The sequence below is a fragment of the Phoxinus phoxinus genome (assembly GCF_949152265.1).
Source record: "Phoxinus phoxinus genome assembly, chromosome: 5".
NCBI lineage: Eukaryota > Metazoa > Chordata > Actinopteri > Cypriniformes > Leuciscidae > Phoxinus > Phoxinus phoxinus.
In genome coordinates this window covers 42,953,094-42,978,230 of record NC_136880.1, presented here as the reverse complement: position 1 = coordinate 42,978,230, position 25,137 = coordinate 42,953,094, and the positions used below count along the sequence as shown (strand labels likewise).

Here is a 25,137-nt window from a genome sequence, read left to right as displayed (position 1 = left end):
GGTTTTGTGGTTCAGGGTCACATATACTGTTGCTAAACTGTATAGCATTTCGGCAAATTCTGGATGAATAAATAATTTTACCGTTTCATTAGAGAACTGTTACACAGCTCTTCACGACAGCCCGCCAAAATAAAAGTTTGGTTTAACTTGAAGAAAGTACAGCAGAATGTACTTCTCATTGTAATCATAACAGTACAATTATTAATTTTTTTTTTTTTTAAAGAATATCACACAATTTTCTTCATTGTTTTAATTTTAACAGTAAATCTCTGTTGTGCAGCGCTTTGTTTGCCAAAAAAATTAAGGATTTGTTACATTTTCGTTTGTTTTATCCCTTAATTTGATTTCCACCATAAGAAATTTGTATTAAATCTAGAAAAAGTAAAAGTTAACATAATTTCTGAAAACACTAAACATTAAATATTATTTAAAAATAATGCATTATTTAGATAAATATTATTGAAAAAAAAGTTATTTAAATGTTATGAATTAATTAGACATATTTTTTTATTTATTAATTTAATTGAGCCATTTCGTTTTATTGGTTTAATAAAACTTTCCAGAAAAATGTAAACAGAATTTGGGGGACGAAAAAATACAATACAATACAATACAATATTTATGTATAAAGCACATTTAAAAACAACCATGGCTGACCAAAGTGCAGAACAGAAAAAAACCCAAAAAACAACAACGCATAACAATAAATAAACAATAATCATACCTAAGTCAAGGAGTATTAAACAAAAAATTACATTTAAATTGTATACGTATAATCATTTAAATTAATTAGACATGCTTTTGATACTAAAATGTAATTTAACCATAATTTTTTTTTTTATATTAAAAATAATAATTTCAGAATAATAAAACTGATTTCAAAGGGGTCAATGGTGTTCAACTTAGTGTTTTTCAGAATATCATCTTTTGTGTTTCGCTGAAGAAAGTCATTCAGTTTTGAATTGAGTAAATTATGACAGAATTTGCTTTTTTTTTGTGTGTGTGTGTTTGTGTGTGAATTATTCCATTAATCTGGTGTGAGCGGTGATCTGTTTGAAATGAGATCTGGTCAGGTGATGTTGGTGTCATTGTCCAAATCCTCCATGCATAGGACAAAAAGTTCTCCATAAGTCAATAGAGGACATGTGGAAGAGTGTATAGTTTCAGCATGGCGCTGATTGAGAGAATATGAGTGTTATGGCTGAAGAATCTGCTCGTCGTTAGATCAACAAAGAGTAAAACCACATGCTTTCTTTTTGATCTTTTTTTGTGTGTGCCTTTGAATAGCAAGTGACTCGTCCTGCCCAACTTTTAAACGCTTTGTAATTTAATACTTGATTATTTGCCATTTTGTTCTGAGTGAAATCACGTTGCTTGTGAATTGACACGATTAGGATTTTGTGTTTGACTTGTTGTGAAGTTTGAGGAGGGAGTTTGCGTGAGGATTTGAGTCTGTCACCGGCCACAGTTTCATTTACTGAGTACCTGAAACTGAGAATAAGAGAGATATTTATAACTGCAGAACTCGTGTTGAAAATACAGAGAAATGCAAAGTTTTCATGAATAGGAAAGAAAAATCACCATCCTGGCATAAGCTATTAGTAGGGCTTTTGACAACATCATTCTGTTAATGTGATAGCTTTGAAATATCTTTAATTGGAACCGTCATTGGAGTACTAACTAAAAAAATGTTCAATGCAAGAAACATACTGTAAAAATCTGTGTCTATACGAGCACTAAGATATAACTTGCCAAATTAAAGGCGCAATATGTACGTTTTTTGGATTAAAATATCCAAAAACCTCTAGAACAGTGTTGTGTGCTTGCCAGATGTTTCCAAAAAAATGTTAAATCCAGATAAATAGACAATTTGAACCCTCATTATTGCAGTACTAGTTGAAAAAATGTTCAATGCAAGAAACAACATACTGTAAAAATCTGTCTATACGAGCACTAAGATTTAACTTGTCAAATTAAAGGCGCAATATGTACGTTTTTTGCATTAAAATTTCCAAAAACCTCTAGAACAGTGTTGTGTACTTTCCAGATGTTTCCAAAAATGTTTAAATCCAGATAAATACACAATTTTGAACCCTCATTATTGCAGTACTAATTGAAAATGTTCAATGCAAGAAACAACATACTGTAAAAATATGTCTATACGAGCACTAAGATATAACTTGTCAAATTAAAGGCGCAATATGTACGTTTTTTGGATAAAAATATCCAAAAACCTCTAGAACAGTGTTGTGTACTTGCCAGATGTTTCCAAAAATGTTTAAATCCAGATAAATAGACAATTTGAACCCTCATTATTGCAGTACTAGTTGAAAAAATGTTCAATGCAAGAAACAACATACTGTAAAAATCTGTCTATACGAGCACTAAGATTTAACTTGTCAAATTAAAGGCGCAATATGTACGTTTTTTGCATTAAAATTTCCAAAAACCTCTAGAACAGTGTTGTGTACTTTCCAGATGTTTCCAAAAATGTTTAAATCCAGATAAATACACAATTTTGAACCCTCATTATTGCAGTACTAATTGAAAATGTTCAATGCAAGAAACAACATACTGTAAAAATATGTCTATACGAGCACTAAGATATAACTTGCCAAATTAAAGGCGCAATATGTACGTTTTTTGGATAAAAATATCCAAAAACCTCTAGAACAGTGTTGTGTACTTGCCAGATGTTTCCAAAAATGTTTAAATCCAGATAAATACACAATTTTGAAACCCTCATTATTGCAGTACTAATTGAAAAAAATGTTCAATGCAAGAAACAACATACTGTAAAAATCTGTGTCTATACGAGCACTAAGATTTAACTTGTTGAATTAAAGGTGTAAAATGTAAGTTTTTTGGATTAAAATTTTCAAAAACCTCTAGAACAGTGTTGTGTATTTGCCAAAAATGTTTAAATCCAGATAAATACACCATTTTCACTCTCCGTGACGTCATATTCGCATTACCCTCGATTTACGGGTTTACTGTGTTTTATTAGACAGCCGAGCAACTGTTTAGATCTTTATCGACAGTAAACTAATCATTGTTATACAGCTTAACGCCGTTAGTTATTGTTTGAATCTCTTGATTCCACGTGTAACATGTTTGTACCTTAGAGATTTGTACTTAAGTGTCTAACAGCAAAATCAGAAATAGCTTTATTTGTGGTAACAGTTATTCAGCATTTTCTCCTCCATGCAATGTTTTAAGACCAATTACATGCCATTTAGCAACACAAGTCATTCAGCTTTTATTAATATGATATTCTGATATTGATCCGGCTTACTTCAGCAAGTAGAGTAATGTTATAACATTACTTTAATCATACTTAAATGTATTTGAGTGTGTATTCAAAGGTGAAACTAATATATTATATAGACTCATTACATGCAAAGTGAGATATTTCAAGCCTTTATTTGTTATAATTTTGATGATTATGGCTTACAGCTTATGAAAACCTTTTCACAATATTCTCATTTTGAATTTGGGGTTTTCATAATCGTAAGCTGTAAGCCATAATCATCACAATTATTCGAATTAAAGGCTTGAAATATCTCACTTTTCATGTAATGAGTCTATATAATATATTAGTTTCACCTTTTAAGTTGAATTACTGAACTTTTGCACCATATTCAAATTTTTCCAGTTTTCAAGAACGATAATTTCTACACACTTTACACCAAAAATACGACATGGGGGAGCTTAGTTATATTTTCATTCAGATAAACAGAGGAAGCTCCTAAAAAAACACAGACTTGCTTTATTTTATGACATATGCCAAACTAAATATGAATATATCAGACGTACTGACAGATAAAATAAACACATGATTGTGATCGCCTATATATGATTTGTCTTGATTTCTTCAAGCGGCCGTATTTACCATGTTTACTATGGTAATGAATGAAGGCATGTATATATAGCGCTATACTGTACACCCAAAGCACTTTACAATCATATCAGGGAATCTCTCCTCAATTAGTTAATTGCATTTTTCAAGTTATTCTTAAAATTCACTTTAAAACACTACATTATTACAACTTAGCAAGTATTACTGAGCAAAGCACAGTGCGCAAGGCTAATGATGGAGTACTTAACGGTTAGCGCGCGTAGTCTTTTGCATCGCATATTATATGTTTCTGTCTTATACGGTGATCAGAATCACAAACAGAAGTTATTTCAAACAATTGCTGCTGTCTTGAAAGTGAGTTATGAGCTAAACTGATTTTTATAAGTATTTAATGCTAATGTTAGCTGGTTATGAAATCGGCTGTTGGGCCCGAAAGTGACAGTGAAAACGTGGTTATTGATTTTTATATCACTAAAATCATCCCACATATTTGACCCTGGACCACAAAACCAGTCACATGGGTCAATTTGTTTTTAAATTGAGATTTATACATCATCTGAAAGCTGAATATATAAGCTTTCTGGGAAATTTCCTGGAAAATCTGGAATCTGAGGGTGCAAAAAAATCAAAACATTGAGAAAATCTCATTTAAAGTTCACGATTGTGCTGCATTCACTCACAAAAATACATGTTTTATATATTTACGGTAGGACATTTACTAAATATCTTCATGGAACATGATCTTAATATCCTCATGATTTTTGGCATATAAGAAAAATCTATAATTTTGACCCATACGGTGTATAGTTGCTATTGCCACAGATATACCCGTGCGTCATGTGACTGGTTTTTTGATCCAGCAATGTTATAAATACTCAATATAGCGGCCATCTCTAAACAAGACTGATATTATACACTAGTGAGGCGTTTGATATGCAAAAGCTGAATCAAAATAACCTGTGATAAGCTTATGAGTCACATGCAGTGAGAACTAGTAATAAATCAAGTCGAGAGACTGTCCTGTTGAACACGATGTTTGTGTGTCTGGGACCCTTGTAGCCCATGACTCAAGTGTGACTCGCTCAGCGCTTCTCTCCTCATAATTATAGCTCTGCTTGTGTTTGTGTGAATGTATCTGCCCTGAGTCACTCCGTTGGCTCACGACGCGCTCACGATCCCCGCAGGCCTGAGACTCTGTCATGTATCTGCCGTGTAATTAGCGTGTCTGTTCGGGCAGGTAGAGCTCAGGACAGCACGACTCTCGACTAGCGTGATTCATCTGCTCATAAACGGAGGAGAACGAGGGACAACCTGCTCTTAGTGATTTATTTGATGATACAAAATATATTAATATTCTTTTCTAGGGTCAGAGTTCCAGACAAAAAAAAAAAATTAAGGAGCCCTGAGGAAAAAATAGCGGCTAAATATATATTTTTTAAAAGTCCCCCTGAGGTCAATAATTGTGTTATTGTATTATTATTATTTTCTTTTCTTTGATCTCCAAAATGACATATTTAAACGTTTTTTTCCTTGGGGGGAAAAAGTCTTCATGCCTTAAAATATCTTGAATGTAACTCGACACCCTTGCCTCATTTATTATGCGTGGTTCTATGCATATGCAAATGAGCCCCGCCTCCACTCACTCACTGAGCTCAGAGATCCACTGGTTGACGATCACACGTTGATCTGATTGGTTACACAGTTCTATGAATATGCAAATGAGCCCCGCCTCCACTCACTCACTCACTCAGAGATCCACTGGTTGACAATCACACGTTGATCTGATTGGTTACACAGTTCTATGAATATGCAGATGAGCCCCGCCTCCACTCACTCACTCAGAGATCCACTGGTTGACGATCACACGTTGATCTGATTGGTTACACAGTTCTATGAATATGCAGATGAGCCCCGCCTCCACTCACTCACTCACTCAGATCCACTGGTTGACGATCACACGTTGATCTGATTGGTTACAAGGTAGTTTGTGACGTCAGAAACACCAGCGATTTCAAACCGTGTTTTTGAGACTGTCTTTGGTTCACTGCAGTTTTAAGCAGAAAATACTCAGCAATGCTGTCGACTTATGAACTTACACATGCTTTGTCTTATTAAAGCAGATTTTAAAACACCACATAGACACATAAACAAGAAGTATGTGCCACAAAATAATAATTTATTATTTAATTTTGTCATGTGTTGTCACGTATGGTCATGACTACATGACATTCATCCCGGGTTAATCACCAACCTTAAAATTTACATAAACCCCGCCCCCTGAACACCATTTATAGATTATCAAGACAGAATATGCTAATCAATGACTCTAATTGTCTGACTCCGGTTTGAACATACCGTTAAACATTGGCATTTTCTGTGTGTGTGTGAGGTAAAAGGTCACAAGCTCTTGAAGCTCCGCCCCCTGTGCCGGGAGCAGCAGCTCATTTGCATTTAAAGGGACAGACACAAAAACGGTGTGTTTTTGCTCACCCTCAAAAGTGACGAATTTAACATGATATATAAAAATATCTGTGGGGTATTTTGAGCTAAAACTTCACACACACACTCTGGGGACATCAGAGACTTATTTTACATCTGAAAAGGGCATTATACCCCCCTTTAAACCATTCAGCAGATGAGTTTCCTTTCTCTAACAAGGTCCATCAGGAGTGTTTTAAAAGCATGAATGTCCAGCGCAAGAATCTCGAAGCTCAAATATAACACACAACATGATTCCTACACGACGGCCTGTTTTATTTGATAGCTTTGGCTTCACTGTTAGTGTGTTCAGACGTCCGTCAGGTCGTGTTTCTCACCTGTTCGTGGTGTATATAAAGGGTGGTTGTGATTTGGAGAGGTCGCTGGCCTCTGCGGAGGAGGCAGAACGGATCAGCGGTAACCATTAGACGCTCAAACACGTAGCAGACGCTTTTTATTGGGCCTGCAGAGCAAAGTTTTGTTTATTCAGGTGCGGAGGGGAATGTCTCATAACTTCAGCCGTTCGCTATTAATGTAAAGAGATCTTTATGGACGGTCTGGAGAGCAAAAGGGGCTTTTTTTTCTCAATGAATTTCTCACTTTTCCTCCCACTAATCAGTTTGTTAATTGGAGTGAATGTTCAGTGCGCTTATGAATATGGATCACCTCTATTTTTGGTTTTTTTCATACTGTGCTGATATGTCATCACCCTCCTGTTGTTTCTCACACAGTATTTCACAGTATTAGCTGTCTTTCATCTCTGTCTCTTTTTCCCACCCGCCACGGAGAGCTGAAAATACAAATCTCACTTCCCCTGTACCTGAGACGCTCGACACGATCAGAAACTGACCGTACTTACTGGTACTTTATTAATGCACAGTCTTGGTCTCGTTGTTAATGATTCATCAGTTCACGTTATTCTTAAAAAAAATCCTAATTTTACCTTAAAATATAATAAAATGACTTTCTTTTTGACTAAAATCTGATTTTGACTGAAGTCCCCTTGCTTACTCTCACCTAGAAGCTAGTGAGCTGCCTATATATTCATGCATTTATTTATTGAAGGGTTTATGTATGACTTCTGTATTTACGCATTTATTTATTTATGCAATCATTTTTTTATTTATACATTTATCTATTTATTTATGCAATCTTTTCTTTTTATGCATTTATTTATGCATTCATCTTTTTATGCATTTATCTATACATTTATCTATTAATGCATTTAGTTATGACTTAAGTTTATTTATACATTTGTGTATTTACGCATATATTTATGCATTTATTTATACATTTATATATTTAGGCATTTATTTATTAATGCATTTATGTATGACTATATATATATATATATATATATATATTATTTGTATATGCATTTATGAATTTATGCAGTTTTTATGCATTTATTTATTTATTTACGCATTTATTCATGCATTTATCTAATGCATTTATTTATTTATAAGTGTTATACATTTGTTTATGTATTTATGCATTCATTTATTTATGCAAATATGCACTTATTTATGCATTCATATATGCATTTTTCTATTTATGCATTTATTTATTGTAGCATACATTGGTCATTGTAGGATATATATTAGCCAACATTGTTAACAATCTTCCTATTTTTACATTTTGATTACCTCAACCGTCATCAAGCGTTCACTTAAAAGTTCATCTTCAGTAACACACAATGTTTTATAACACGCTTATTTTAATAATATTCAGCAGATTTCCTAATAATTACCCATCTTTCATACTTTATAATATAACATTTAAAATCTAGATTTTTTAGTATGTTGCAAAGTTTAGTATTTTTAACTCTACTTTTTTTCCGTGAGCTCATTCTGCGGATGCCGTCTCGTCTGCGATCCTCAGGATGATGATCCACCGGCTTCAGGAAGTCGCGTTATTGTTAAATCGTAATGAACTTTCCGTCCTCATTGTGTGGGAGCAGCTCGTCTGCAGTAAAGCAACGGTAGTGCTTGAATAATTCTTTCCTGTTTTGCTGGTTCTGCTCCGTCAGTGGTGTGTGTAGTCGACTGTGTGTGTGTGTGTGTGCTGTTGTGTTGTCCCTGGCCATTTTATTGAATTTGCTGACACAAGCCTGTGACCCCCCCCCCCCCACCCGAGGATCGTGGAAATGTCTCTAAAGTCGTAATTCACTCGTCCGCCGTACTTCTGTTCCGCTCCATCGCCGGCTCTGTCATGATCACCCCCCCTTTCCCTCTTTTTAATTAGACAACAAAACAAAAATGCATATTCATAAGCAGAGACCTCATTAATATGCACAATTATGCAAATCAGCACACAATTAAGCTTCTCCTCTCCAGAGATGTTTGCGAGCGTTAAGGCACAGACGGGGGGGCGGTTTCGGGAAATTTCTGCACCATCAATCTTTAAAAATCTTCCGTTCGGTGTCTTTACAGCCTTTGTGTGCTGCTTTTTTTTTTTGAGTTCCAGCGCAAATATTCGGTGACATTTGTGGTTTTAAAACCTTTGAGGTTTTTGGTCGACGGCTCACCTCACGCGTCAAGCCTGGCAGATGTAGAGATGCAACACAAAAACACAGTTTCGACCATCGAGCTTCAGTCGGGTCATTACCTGACCTGATAACGTACCGCTTGTGGGGAAGATCTGACAGTGTGAACGAGCGCTGCCGGAACCTCTTTCTGCAATCTCTTTGTGAAAGAGGCTTAAGATGCTCGTCTTATGGGGTTTTCCAGTAAACCTGGAATCAGCCTACAGCCTCGTTAAGATCTATTAGTGCACTAGCCTTTCAGCCGACACACTGACTAATTAACTTTGAAAAATATATATGTTTTGCACACACATTTCTAACTGAACACTCTTTTCTGTGGCAGGGTTCATTTATGCATTTGTTCTTTTTTTTATACATTTATGTATTTACGCATTTATTTAATGCATTTATGTTTGACTTTGTTTTTATTTATTTGTGCATTCATTTATTTATACTTTTTTAATGCATTTATTTATTAAATGTATCTATTAATGCATTTATGTATTTAGTTATGACTTATTGGTTTATTTATACATTTATGCATTTACCTATGAATGCATTTATGTATCTATTTATGCATTTATCTTTTTTATACATTTATGTATTTACACACGTATTTGTGCATTCATTTATTTATAAATTTTAATGCATTTTTTAATGCATTTATTTATTAAATGTATCTATTAATGCATTTATGTATTTAGTTATGACTTTATTTATAGGTTTATTTATCTATTAATGCATTTACGTATCTATTTATACATTTTACCTATTTATGCATTTGTTTATTGTAGCATATATTGGTCAATGGTCAGTGTTGGACATATTAGCCAAGATTGATGATAATTTTTCTCTTTTTACATTTTGATTACCATATTTCTGACTGAACACTCTTTTCTGTGACAGTTTTGCTAAAGAGCTGAATGATTATTTGTTGTTTTTACTGTGCATTGTTTCGATGCATTTATTATATTAATGGCATTAAAAAAAAAGATCTATAAACACGTTTTATGTCAGATTTTTTTACAGAAATTAATACTTTTTTCAACATAGACACAATTAAATTGATCAAAAGCGACATTTATTGTTACTAAAGAATCTATTTCAAATAAATGCTGTTTTTTTTATCAAAGAATCCTGAAAATAAAACATGCACCACGGTTTCCACAAAAATATGAAACCGTTTTCAATTGATAATAATGAGAAATGTATATTGAGCCACAGATCATCATATTATACTGATTTCTGAAGGATCATGTGTCACTGAAGACTGGAGTAATGATGCTGAAAATTTAGCTTTGATCACAGGAATAAATGACACTTTACTATATATTCACATAGAAAACTGATATTTTAAGTTAGAAAAATATTTATTTTTTATCAAATAAATGCAGCCTTGATAAGCAGAAGAGACTTCTTTCAAAAAATCTTACTGACCTCAAACTTTATTATGTTAGTGTAGATAAAACGGTATCGTTTATAATGTCAAATTGATTATTGGCCATGATGTAAAAGCAATTATTGTTTATCAGTTTCTTAATACCGATGTTTGTTTGTGTTTCAGGTTTAGATGAAAGAAGTGGATCCGGCCCTTGGGGTTCAGGAGAAGCGAACGGTCCCTCGTTCGGCGCACGGGTACGAACACACACACACACACACGCAGCGTATCTCCGGTGTTTGTTCATGCTTCGCTTGTACCATTAGATCTTAATCCCTAAAGCAAACAATCCCGACTGCACTAGATATCTGCTCCACTTAAAGACTCTCCTATGTAGTTAGAAGGAAACTGGCGTGTATCTTTAGATCGTAAGCTCAGTGTGTGTTGGTGTGTGTGTGTGTGTGTGTGTGTTTGTGGGTCAGTCGGTCAGCGTGGGAGATTAGCTGACCGGTGCCGGAGATCCTCGTGTTTACCTGTTCATCTCTCACCTGTCAGTGTGTGTGTGTGTGTGTGTGTGTGCGCCCTATTTTGCTCATAAGCTTAGCAGACTCTTGGTTTTATCAATTCTATCTTCCATCTATAATGTTAGTTAATGTACCAGCATTGTTCATGACCCTCTCTCTGAACTTAAATATTAAACAGGGATTTTTCCCTGACATACGTGAAAGTCTTTATATTTATTTTATATGAAAGTCCGCCCGTCAGTCCATCCAATACATTTTAATAAAGAAAATTAATAAAGAAATGTAAAAAATTGTAAAGAATAATTGTGTGTGTGTATACTATATATTTATATGTGTATGTAAATGTATAATTATTTAAAAAAAAAAAAAAAAAAATTATATATAACTATAAAAAGGTCAGGTCAAATACAAAATATAGAATTTTTTTATTTTATTAAATACTTAAAAATATTATTTAAATGGCTGTTTCTTCATATAAATGACTTTCACATACGCAATTATATATATATATTTATTTATGCTTGTATATAATTCTTTTTAAATTTTAATTCTTTTAATTATAATTTTAATATTAATTATGCATGCATGCATAAATATTCTTATTACATTTTTAAGTTATATATTATTTAATTTGAATATAATTAGATTAAAATATTATTTTAATTCCAATAAATGCTGCGAATTTTAAGTACATAACATGTATAATTATTTTAAATTTTTAAAATATTAATTATATATAACTATAAAAAGTTCAAATACAAAATATATACATTTTTTCTAAAAATATTATTTAAATGGCTGTTTCTTCATATAAATGATATAAAGACTTTCACATATGCAATTTTATATATATATATATTTATGCGTGTATATAATTATTTTTACATTTTAATTAATTTAATTATAATTTTAATATGAATTATGCATGCATGCATACATTTTCTTATTATTAAAATTAAGTTATATATTATTTAATTTGAATATAATTAGATTAAAATATAGTTTTAATTCTGGTAAAAGCTGCGAAGTTTAAGTACATAACATTACATAGTATACAACTTTCAGTCATATTGATATTTGACGGTATAACCAATTTTAATTTTAAATGTGAATTCTCAATGCAGATGTTGTATATGATTGTGTGTGTGTTCTGTGTGTTAGCTGTATGGAGACGGGCCTCACTACCCTGAGCATGACGGCATGTACAACCTGGATATTGACGGTAAGTTAACGCAACGCTAACATCAGAGCCTTTCGCAAAATCAAGAGACTTCTTTTAAATCATTAAAAATCGTACAGATGGCAAACATTTGAACAGTAGTATAAAAATTAATGCAAAAAAAAAAATGTTGAATTATACGCGTGCAACGCCAAGGTCACAGGTTTGATTCCCAGGGAAAGCAAGAACTGATGAGAACGTAAATGTGTACATTTTAAATGCTTTGGATATTCGGTCTGCAAACAATATATAAATTACCCGCAAAATTTCACACAATGATGTATTGTTCTTATGGATGAGGTGTTTTTGGAGAGACTGTGTGTGTGTGTGTGTGTTAGTGACAAACTATACATCACATCGACCTGGTTTCCGCAGCCGGTGAAGCTGCACGGCGCGCTGTCCTGCGCAGGTTCGGGTCACGCAGGGATTTTCCTGCAGGGGGGTTTAATCCACGCGCCTCTCTGGGCTTTAAAGCCGGGTGGGGGTTGCTTTTTAACTAATTACCACTTAGGCATTTATAATGGGACAATTTGTTGTTTGTGCCGAGTCTTAAACCCATAACCGGCGCACCTCGGCCAGGCGAGGTCACACGCGGACAGATGGAGGCCAGCCACACTCAGACCAGCGGCGTCACTCATGAATAACACAACACAACCTCTCAGATCCAATGCACTCATTGGTTGTAATGTTAGTTTACTAGTACCACAGCTACACACACACACACACACACACATATATAATTGTTTTATAACATGATTGTGAAGTCGAATTATATATGTATTAAATTTGTATTTGTATGTATGTATGTATATATATATATATATATACATACAATTTTAATGATTTTGATTTATTTTTTATTTTATATGCTATATATATATATATAGTACATATATACACACATACGTACACGTATATACACACAGATATATGTGTGTGTGTAATTTTAATTTTATTTATACATTTAGTTAATGACAATTTGGAGTGTAAGTGAACTAAAGGGGAAAGTTTTAATGCCTTAAAATCATTTAATTTAAATATTAACATTAAAAATATTTATATGTTGTGTTTTATATATCCATATTTATATATTATATATCCAGGCTTGTATATGTATCAATTAAAATGACTTTAATTATATATATATATATAGATATAGATATAGATATAGATATAGATAGATAGATAGATGAGCATATTTTTTTATATTGTAAATACAAATCTAATTCATTTTAATTAGATATATATATATATATATATATATATATATATATATATATATATATATATATATACACACACACAAGTTTAATATATATATTAAATATTTGTGCATTAAAACATATTAATGCATTAAAACTTCATCCTTCCAGTTCATTCACACAATTTACTGGAATTAAAAAATATTTTTTTTAATAAAATTTAAATTTATTTTTTAATTCCAGTAAATTGTGTGAATGAACTGGAAGGCTGAAGTTTTAATGCATTAATGTGTTGTAATGTTAGTTAATGATCAGTTACACAGCTCCACTACTGCATTTAATGGCAACATTAAATCATATTTGACTCGTTTTCATCAATCAGTCCTGTAAGTCCGGCCTTTACTCGTCAAGTGTCGTGATTCGCTCAGATTTGCGCCACATTATTGAAGTTAAACGGGTTCCTAATGCTTTTTCATGTTGACATACTCGATGCATTCCCAGATTTTCGTAGATTTTTTTTTTTTATTCATACGGCCAGGACACAAAAAAATGTAAACAACAGCAAAAAAATATTTCAGATTCTGTTATCCAAGTGTAATAATTTAACCGTTTGGCGTGTTTTTTTGTGTTTTTTCCCCAGGGAAATCTGAAAGAGGCTACCCGGTCACACAGGTAATGCACACATCAAATCTGCTGTTATTATTAAGTTGTTGGACAATTTTGGGTTTCATCTTCATAGAGCGCTTATTTATTTTCAGCCGCAGCTTTTGCCCGGTGACATCAACATCCCGGGGTCCGACGGGCTTTCCTCGCCGGGCATGAAAGTCTCTTCTCAGTTCTACAGTCCTCACCGCCGGAGGCCGGCCGACTCCAACATCGGTGAGATGAGATCCTAATAAGGCTGGGTATTTTTTTAATCAACACCATAAAAAATTAAAAAAGGGGGTTAATCGAAAAATCTATTTTTTCGCCCAGCCATATCAAATGGCTTTGGGTTTGATGGATATGCTGGCTTGTGATTGGTTGGCTGTTAATAATATTTGCATAATGACTACTAGGAAATCTGTTTGGGAACCTTTTCCAGGGACTATAAAGTAAAAAAAGATTTCTGTTTAAGTTTTCATAGGCAGTTTTTGACCAATTCGGTATGACTATAAAATAATATTATTTTAATAATGAATTTTTTGTTATTATTATTGTTATTAAATGTATGTTTTAAACAAAATAAGAAATGTATTGTAATAATACTGTTGTACTGTAAAATAGCTTTTATTCTGACGCGTTGCCGATAATAGTCGCAATATTATTCTAATATTTTTGAATAATATTGATTTGATTAATAATAATAATTTGATAATAATAATAATAATACATTTATATAATATAATATATAATAATAAATAAAAATAATAATAATTTGATTAATCGCGATAATCAAATCCAAAATAAAAGTTTGTTTACATATGTGTATGTGTCTGTATTGTGTATAATTATTTTGTATATATAATTACACATGCATGTATATATTTGAGAAATATTTGCATTTATATACCGCATATATATTTTTACATGATTTATATTATATATAAATAGAACTATTTTATATATAAATAACACATTTTTCTTAAATATAAACATGCATGTGTGTGTATTTATATATACAAAATAATTATACACTATACACCTATATAATGTTAACACAAACTTTTATTTTGGATTCGATTAATCGTGATTAATCATTTACAGCCCTACTTACAGGCATATATTATATTCAAATGTTATACTTTTAACTGGCAAATTCCCTGAATACATTCACCTACGCAATCTTGAACATATTCTGAATTAAGAAATCATTATAATGCAGTCAAACTTTTTTATTAATTTGTCACGTGACCGACGCAATGAACGACTCATCACTAATATTTTCCCGTATGCAGTATTGGATGTTTCTTGGGCACATGCAACGACGACACCGAGTCAGTCATGAAAATGTGTGTTTTTTAACATCATGAGGTGTCGTCTTTTGCATCAGCTCATCAATCATGATCACCGTAATCCGTCTTGGACATGCATCTGCTAATAATGCTGTAATTTCAGATCCGCTGCCCAAAAAGATCCGGAAGGTTCCTCATGGATTGCCGACGTCTATATCTTCGGTGAGTGTCGATGTGGCCTCATTAGTGTCTGAGCCCAGATTATCATGCCACGTGCCATCAATCTGACCCAAAACACACACACACACACATAATTTCTGTAGTGCTCATATATCACACACTACATGCATACGGCGAGCTGCCTATAGTTTCTCCACGGGAGCGTGCAGATGTTCTCTTTCCCTTTTACGGTTGCATTTGTTGTGCATGCAGTCGTGCATTCATGCTTGCATGTGCATGCAGTCAAAACACACACACACACACACACACTGCCTTTGCAAATCTCTTGCATGGACAAAATGCTCATCCACTAATTCCTCCGAGGCCTTGGAGAGTTGCTGTGGGCAGCGGTGCATGTTCTGTTTCCCATTTAAAACGGTTCGGTTTTCCTTGTTTCCAGTACAGAGCTAAATGTAAAGCGATTAATGCAATTTATCGTATTTTCCAAAATCTTAGTCATGTTTTTTTTTTTTTCAGGGGTGTAACGATACCCTCATAACACGATACACATCACAATACTGAACTCACGATACAATATTATTGCGATACTCCAAGACGTATGATTAAAAGTTGATTAAAATGCTACATTTGATGTTACATTGTGTGTGTAAATGAATAGACTTGGTGATAGAAACCCAATGGAGACGATAGAGACGCCAGAATAACAATATTCATGATTCTGAAGATGAAAATAGAGAATTATTTTAGACTAATATGCTTGTGCTGTCACTGACTAGATATATTTAAAATAATGTTGGCCAGTTATTACTATTAATGACATTTAGCATTATCAGGACACAAATATCACCCATTGCATTATACATTATATTCATCATTATATATACGGTAGTAGTTTGATGATGTACCGACACTAAAACTCTGAAAACTCAGTCGTTTTCATTTTGGATGAACTATACATGATACATATTGTTGCATTTTTGTATAACAATATGCGCAATATTACACTCCTAGTTATTGTCTGAAACATGCTGTGACTTTCATTCAGTTCAATTCACATTTATTTGTATAACGATTTTCACAATACATATTGTTTCAAAGCTACTTATGCAAAACAAGCCAAATGAGAGACGTACGTGAGCTCAAGTTTACTTGTACGGGTGAAACTGGAAAAATCATAATATGATGCAAAAGTTCAGTAATTCAACTTAAAAGGTGAAACTAATATATTATATAGACTCATTACATGCAAAGTGAGATATTTCAAGCCTTTAGATATTTGTTTCTGCCACAGAATAAAAAATAAAAAAAGTATGGGAGTTTATTTCTCATAATTCTTTGATTTTTCTCTCAGAGTTGCATGTTTATAACACGCAATTGGGACTTTATATCACGCAATTCTGAGAAAGAAAGTCATTATTCCTAGTAGTTTGTGACGTCAGCAACAAAATTTTTGCATATTTAAAGTTACATTTAAATAATCACCTGTAGTATCTTGCCTTAAGCGATGAATATGAGCAACGCTACGTTCTAGTGATATGTCAAGCTTTATAAAACTGAAATATTATTGCTTATTAGTATAGCTTTATATAGCTTTAAATATTACATAGTCTCCCTGTAGTCAATAATTGTATCCCTTGAAAAAAAATTACTTAATGTCTTTAAATATCTTGAATGTAACTCGACACCCTTTGCCTCATTTAGTATGCGCAGTTCTATGAATATTCAAATGAGCCCCGCCTCCACTCACTCACTCACTCACTCAGAGATCCACTGGTTGACGATCACACGTTGATCTGATTGGTTACACGGTTCTATGAATATTCAAATGAGCCCCGCCTCCACTCACTCACTCACTCACTCAGAGATCCACTGGTTGACGATCACACGTTGATCTGATTGGTTACACGGTTCTATGAATATGCAAATACTCAGCAATGCTGTCGACTTATGAACTTACACATGCTTTGTCTTATTAAAGCAGATTAAAAACACCACATAGACACATAAACAACATTAAAAGCTGGTTTTTCAACCACAGGGGGACTTTAACAAACCTGTCTGAGATTGATACCAGTTATCTAAAAGATATGAGAAATAAAACATTAAACAATTTCTTGGAAAAACTAAAATTGGAATGTTTATTGCCCTGAAGTCCCACTTGCATATTAATTTTAGAGCACAGTGTATATCTCACGGTTATTATAGTTACTTAACCCATAAAAACAGTTTTGTATTCTAATCACAAATAAAGTGCAACATTTTTTGCACAAACTATTAATTAATGCAGTATTTCTGTATAATAAGCGAATTATGTCTTATTTTATACTTTTTAAATAATTGATTTGGCCCTGTAAAACTTAATTTTAACATTTGAAACATGCATTTTCTGTAAAGCTGCTTTGACACGGTCCATACTTGATAAAAAAAAAATACAAGCATTACTAACATAACTACAATTTTAAAAGAAAATTGAAAACTAATTCAAATGATATATATAAAACTAGAACATGTATATTAAGTGACTTAATATACTAGGGTACAGTTTTAAAATAATAGATATCACCATGAAACTTCCTCAGTTGATTACTTACACAAGTTCATAAAAAAAAATGTATTACAAGTTTTTGAACTTTGTATGTTTAATTATGCAAATTAGGCATTATCTCATTAAATATGCACAATTTTGCATATATTTTCGGTAGATAGATCTGAACATATGATAAAGCCGGGTGCAAAATTATTATTTCATTTTGATTACACACAAGATGAAAAAAGATGTTCAGAGGGATTTCAGAATATATGCTTTCATGACCTAGGAAATCTAAATATACTGTCCATAGCCTTAAAAAAATAGATTTTCGCCATATTTTTTTGATTAAAATGTCACATAAATCAGGCCAGGAATGATTTATTAACAAATCCCTCTGAACATATCTTCAGAATACTGCTAAGTGTGTAACTGGAGAGTTTGGTGTACATCGGCTGAGAAGTTTATAATGGAGAATGACAAAAAACAAATTTTGAGAAAAAGGCATTTAAAGATTTGTAATGTAAAAATTCATACTTTTTTAGTGGAAACAACTATTTACTGACACTATCTTATCAAATCATTAGCAACAACAATACAAACCACCTAAATCACATCAAAACTTATAAACAGCATTTATGGCCTTTAACTGAGCAGAAAAACAGTCAGAAACACACATCTAATGTCAGAGCGCGCGTCACGTGATGCGTCTGAACCAATCACGCTGTCAGAAATTGACATCAGCCAATGAGATTTCGCTTTTAGCGTTAAAAGCGCATTGTACTTTCACGATTGGTTGCTGAATAAAAGGAAATTACCATATTTGGATCCGACAGTATTGTACAGAAGAGAGAGAGCTTTCCAGACGTGTGTGTGATTAAAGGAAGAACACAGAGATCGCGGAGCAGCGCGGTGATTTATAACGCCAACTTTTGTTGCATTTCAGAGAAATCTACAGACGCAAATAAACAAAGTTAGTAAAATAAAGACCTAAATGTGTATTTTTGACTTTTTTTCACCACAAGTCTGAAAGAAGACATGTTATTGAAGACAAATAGCCCAAAATCTCAAAATTGACCAGTGAAAAAAAAAAAAAACGTTGTTTTTGCCTGCCGTGTCTCGCCTTAAGTACTATGTACTTACATTGAAATTAATAATTTGATACAATGGACTTATTGTGTACATGCATGTTTTTACATATATTTTTAAAATACCAGCATGTAATCACCCTTCCCTTACACATTAACCCACCCTTAATATAATACCCTTCGAATATATTCGAACACATAGCTTGGTATTTGATATTCGTTCGAATTTGATTTTTCTCAAATGTGACAGCTCTAACGTGAACACAATAAGTGCATTGTACTTATTTTTCGATGCAAGTACATAGTACTTAAAGCCACCTTAATATAAAGTGGGACCGCATCTTGTGCATGTGCATGTAACCTCATCAGTCGTGTCCGTATATATGTTCTTAACACTGGCCGCATTGTCTCTATGGTCCTCAAATACTCCCTCTATTTTTATATCCTCCCTGTCCTCGTCTATTTCTCTTTCCTTTCATTTTTCCTCCTCGTTCTCTCCGTGCGTCTCCAGCTGTCTGCGGTGTTGGCCGGTCTCCAGGAATGGGCAGATGGCTCTGTAATTGGGAATGCATCTCTTTCTCCCTCTCTTTCTTTCTTTCTTTCTTTCTTTCTTGTGTGCATGCATCATCTTCGGCATCTCTTCTTCTATTTTGTGCCGTTTATTTATTTTCTTTTTTTTTTTTTTTTACATCCGATCACTGGAGCGTTGCTTGTATTTTGACCCCTTTGTTGTGTTTAATTGGCTGGTAATTCGGTCACATGTTCATGATATTAACACCCTTTCATGTCTAGACAGGCGTGCTTTGTCATTTCTATTGTATCGGTGAAAAACAATGTATACAGCGTTTTTTACATGATGCCTTTGTTAATGCCGACTAGGGACTACTCGTTATATCTGAGTTTAATCAAAACCTTGATCAGATGCTGTTCACATCAGACTTATTATTATTATTATTTAAAGTGTTGAACATGGAGCGCAACAAAATGCTAGTTTAATCTCTCATTGTGACTCATCTGGGGCCCTATGAAATCAGTTTAATTTTTTCCATATTTCGTTTTTTCCGTTTTAATTTTTCTGGATTACATTTTTACCCCCTGTTTAAAAAAAATGTGGACTCATTTTAATGGTAAAGTAAATTTTAGTGATCAAAAAGCATCTAATTAATTGAAATCATGAAACTTAAACAATTTAACAACTTTTTTTTTTTTTTTTTACATAAATTACATGTTTAGGACCCTATGAAATAGTTTTTTTCCCTCTTAAATTCCATTTTTTTTCTTTTTTTTTTAAACCAATTTTTTTCTTTTTTGTTGAATTTTTCTGGATTCCATTTTAATGTTTTAATAAAAAATGTATAATCACTGATTTAAGAATCAATCCTTAAAAAAAAAGAAAAAAAAGAGAAAAAAAATCAAGAAATTCTGTTGTGTATTAAAAAAATTCTGGAAATTAAATGAATGGATAAAACATTAATTGAGCTTTTAATCATAATAAATTAAATCTAGTCTATATCGCGATGTGATTTCAGTGCACTGACCTGCTTTTGATTTATTCATCCAAGATTTGTCAAATTCTGTGAAATAAATGTAAAATGTATTGTTATTATGCCTGGATTCAGCAAATCAAAGCATAAAATGGGCCTTACTCATCCTTAATAGTGAAATTAGCCCTTATCAAGTGGCAAATGTAAACATAAAAATGTATAACTTGGAGAAAAACAGAATATATATGTATATGTAATAAATGGATAAATATATGTTCACAAAACCAGTCAAAAGGTCAATTTTTGACATAACAGTACATTTTTTTGAAATTGAGAGTTATATATCATATGAAAGCTGAATAAATAAGCTTTCCATTGATGTGTGGTTTGTTAGGATAGGACAATATTTGGTCGAGACACAACTATTGAAAATCTGGAATCTGAGGGAGAAAAAATATAAACATTGAGAAAATTTCCTTTAAAGTTGTGCATTTATGTTCACGATTGTGCTGCATTCACTCACAAAAATACATGTTTTATATATTTACGGTAGGACATTTACTAAATATCTTCATGGAACATGATCTTAATATCCTCATGATTTTTGGCATAAAAGAAAAATGGATAATTTTGACTCATACAGTGTATAGTTGGCTATTGCCACAGATATACCCGTGCGTCATGTGACCCTGGATCACGAAACCAGTGTCATATTTATGGTAACTCTTGTCCGTTGACGTGTTGTTGTACTCGGTTTGGTTATTTTGTACTTTCCCTGGAGTCAGGATTCGTTCTCTGATCTCCGATGAATGTTTCCTAATTTATTGCACATGCACACGAACACACACACACACACACACACACTGTGGCCTAAAGCAGAACCACATCTTCTGGCCGATTCCACATCGCATTCTCATGACCTAAATCCCAGCTTTCTCCTCTTCTGCTTGGCAGGCCTATCCAGGCTCCACCGGTGACGACTACAACCAGGACGGCGCCGGATACCCCGGATCTAAAGCGGGAAACCTTTATCCAGGCTTTTTTAACATGCAAGGTATGCAAACACACACTGGAGATCGAGCGACACCTTCGTTTAGGGTCCAATTCTCATTATTAACTAGTTGTTTATTAGCATGCGATATTGGTTGTTCATTAGTTCTTGTAAATGATGATATGCATGAAGATTTTTTGCATCTCTAATCCTATCCAATACCTAAACTTAACATTATTAAGATATTAACATTATTAACTATTAATAAGCAGTCATTAGGAGTTTATTGAGGCATAAATTGGATAGTGAGAATTGGACCTTAAACTAAAGTTTTTTTGTTGTTTTGTTTGTGATTTTTTTTTTTTTTTTTTTTTGGTGATGAACATTGATCTTAATTTTCTTTTTTTATCTATTAATTTACTGTTTGTTTTTCCCCAACAAAACCCATCCAATTGATTGGTTAATTTTTGTAAACTATTTTATTTTATTTTACTATTTATTGCTTGATTGCTACATGCATTTTTAAATACACATCTATTTATTACGTTCTTTAAATGTAATGGAAAACAATACATCCGATTTAATAATAATTCATATTTAATTTAATAAATGTATTTCAATTAATTTATTTGATTTTTTTACCGTAGGCTTTTGCAATTGTTCATATTTGGCTCAGATTGTGTGATTCAATTCATGTTAGACTATTTAAATACATAAATATTAAGCTAGATGTAAAATATAAAAAGGCAGTGATTAGTAAAAATAATCTTTAGTTGTCAAATTTTTATATTTTCGAAAAATATTTTTCATATGTTCTAATATAGTTTTATATCTCACATTATAATGTACACTTCTCAGTACTTCACATCCATATATTTTATTATTATATAAGGACAGAATTTCACAGTTACTCTTCCACACGGTTTCATTTGGATTGCACGTTTGGCCATGATAACGGATTACACATTTGCCATGATAAGAAGCGTTGATTAAAGGCTGTTGTTTCCTCAGATGGACTCCCGGATCATTGGAGTCAGCCTGGTTATCCTCCAGTTATGAGTAACTCTCCTCACATCGGTCAGCCGGCCCCGTTCTCCTCCATAAACCCACAGGTGAGCCATGAAGGACTGCACTCAGGTGTACACCGTGTCCTAACTACACGCGATAAAATGAGTCTTTTCCATGTTAATCAGAGTTGTTGTCCTAACCAGCCGCGACACGCGACAATTCTATTTTAGAAACGGTTTCTATTTTTCTGCGACGTCGCGCTGGATCATCAAACACAAAGTGTGGCAATAGCTGCGTTTCCATTACCCTTCAAATTGACAAGCTTGATTGACAAGTGATCTGACCAATCATACTTCACCATCCGCCATTTTGTCCGACTGTGCACTCGCCGCGAGACTCCACCCACGCGCTGTTCTGATTGGCTGTGCACTCGCCACGAGACTCCGCCCACGTGCTGTTCTGATTGGCTGTGGAATTTGATTGACTTTTACGCATCTCGTGTGGACAGAAATTATTTTTTAGTTGGAGCATTTAGTTGGAAGAACTAATATAGAGTAAATTCTGGAGCATTCTGTCACTGTGAAAGTAAATTTATTATGAAATAAACTGAATATAAATTAAATGCAAGTTTCTGTTTGTGTTTCGATCTGTGATCAAGTGAAAAATATTGACAACTTATGTTGTTTATATAAAATATTGCGTTAAACAGGAGTATTCTGGAACCATAAAGTGAGGTTAATTTATTAAATATATCAACGAACTGTATACACATTAAATACAAGTTTCTACATCCGTGATAAAGTTTCTGAAGCTTAGAGATGACGTCATCAGGACCTATTTCCATGTTTTTTCCCCTTTCTGATGAGTCAGAGACCACAGGAAAAAAATGCATTTAATTACCGCATGTGGAAAAGCAATCAAATGTTTCTAATGTCTGAATAGCTTTTTGGCATCACCAGATCTGGATGATAAATAGATACAATGACACATTTGCCACATGCTCATGAATAATTTCGTGTTAGTTAGTTAGTTAGTCAGTTAGTCAGTCAGTCAGTTAGTTAGTTAGTTAGTTACTCAGTCAGTTAGTTAGTTAGTTAGTCAGTCAGTTAGTTAGTTAGTTAGTTAGTTAGTTAGTTAGTTAGTTAGTTAGTCAGTTAGTCAGTCAGTCAGTTAGTTAGTCAGTTAGTTAGTTAGTTAGTCAGTTAGTCAGTCAGTTAGTCAGTTAGTTAGTTAGTTAGTCAGTTAGTCAGTCAGTTAGTCAGTTAGTTAGTTAGTTAGTCAGTTAGTCAGTTAGTTAGTTAGTCAGTCAGTTAGTCAGTTAGTTAGTCAGTCAGTTAGTTAGTCAGTTAGTTAGTTAGTCAGTCAGTTAGTCAGTTAGTCAGTTAGTCAGTCAGTTAGTTAGTCAGTCAGTCAGTCAGTTAGTTAGTTAGTTAGTCAGTTAGTTAGTCAGTTAGTTAGTTAGTCAGTTAGTTAGTTAGTTAGTCAGTCAGTTAGTTAGTTACTTAGTCAGTCAGTTAGTTAGTTAGTTAGTTAGTCAGTTAGTTAGTTAGTTAGTTAGTTAGTTAGTCAGTCAGTTAGTTAGTTAGTCAGTCAGTTAGTCAGTTAGTTAGTTAGTTGTTAGTTCTAATAATAATAATCTTTATTTAACCCTTAAAGACCTATACAGCTGCCGGCGGCTAAAAATAACTATTGTTCTTTAAATGTTTAATAACTTTTGAACTGCTAATCCAATCTGTATGCTTTAAAAAGTCCCGTAAAGAGGAGATTCGCGGCTTTCGTGTTTAATCTCGTTTGGACATTCAGAAGCTCCGTAGTGAGTGTGATTGCGTCATCAGGTTTTGATCAGCATTGATTCCTCATAGAAACCCATGCGGTTGTTTCTCTGAGCCGAACAGGAATGATTGTTGATGCTTAGTCCCGTCCTCATGCCCAGATCGGTTCATATATATATATATATATATATATATATATATATATATATATATATATATATATATATGTGTCACTTTTGCTTTATTACAATGTTTTCTATTTATTTTACTTCCCGAACTTTTTTGGACACATCTACATTGTCAGTAAATTGAAAAAACACACACCAGCTTTTCACTGAAAATCGCCTATAATAATGTTGTAATAAATGGCTATAACTTGCTTAGGGAGTGTTACATGTAGTCAAAATTTCATCTGGATATGTAGAATATCCAAGTAAATCTTTCTAAAGGAAAAAAACCAAACTTCAGGAGGATTTGTTTGAGTTGAGTAAAAAAAAATCACTAAAAATGTGCTACCGTTTTTCTTAAATCTGGTAAATTCATCCATTCCAAGACAAAATGAATGTAAAATTGGGAATTTAAATGAGCGAGATGGAAACTTCAAGTTCTCCTGTTTAAAATTATATATGTCACAGCCTGGCAGGAGAGTCCTGAAACCTCCTGAAAGACACACTAACATATTACAACACACACACACACACACACACACACACACACACACACACACACACACACACAAAGTTATCACCTCATTGCTGAGAGTTATAATGTAGCTTTCAGTCGCAAAGCTGTTTTATTTATAAAAGTCCCGGGCAGAGGTTGAAAACTAATTTAAAGTTCCCACAAAAATGCTGGGTTGTTTTAACCCAATTTTGGGTCAAATATGGACAAACCCAAACGTTGGATTAAAAATGCGTATTCAAAATTTAACCCAACGGCTGGGTCTGTCCACATTTGACCCAAAATTGG

General features: G+C 33.2%; 2 protein-coding genes across 4 annotated transcripts in view; both read left to right on the top strand.

Moving 5' to 3' along the window:
- map2k2b (mitogen-activated protein kinase kinase 2b) overlaps window positions 1-25,137 on the top strand; it is a 529,628-nt gene that overhangs the window by 51,750 nt on the left and 452,741 nt on the right. The gene's annotated exons all lie outside the window — the stretch shown is intronic.
- Window positions 1-25,137, top strand: part of tcf3a (transcription factor 3a) — a 57,252-nt gene that overhangs the window by 7,175 nt on the left and 24,940 nt on the right. For all 3 annotated transcript variants that reach the window (XM_079612937.1, XM_079612939.1, XM_079612938.1), the window contains exons 4-10: window positions 10,426-10,496; window positions 11,925-11,985; window positions 13,825-13,856; window positions 13,943-14,063; window positions 15,282-15,340; window positions 21,352-21,451; window positions 22,400-22,500. In XM_079612937.1, the coding sequence (XP_079469063.1) occupies window positions 10,426-10,496; window positions 11,925-11,985; window positions 13,825-13,856; window positions 13,943-14,063; window positions 15,282-15,340; window positions 21,352-21,451; window positions 22,400-22,500 (545 nt within the window). The remainder of the gene's footprint in view (window positions 1-10,425; window positions 10,497-11,924; window positions 11,986-13,824; window positions 13,857-13,942; window positions 14,064-15,281; window positions 15,341-21,351; window positions 21,452-22,399; window positions 22,501-25,137) is intronic.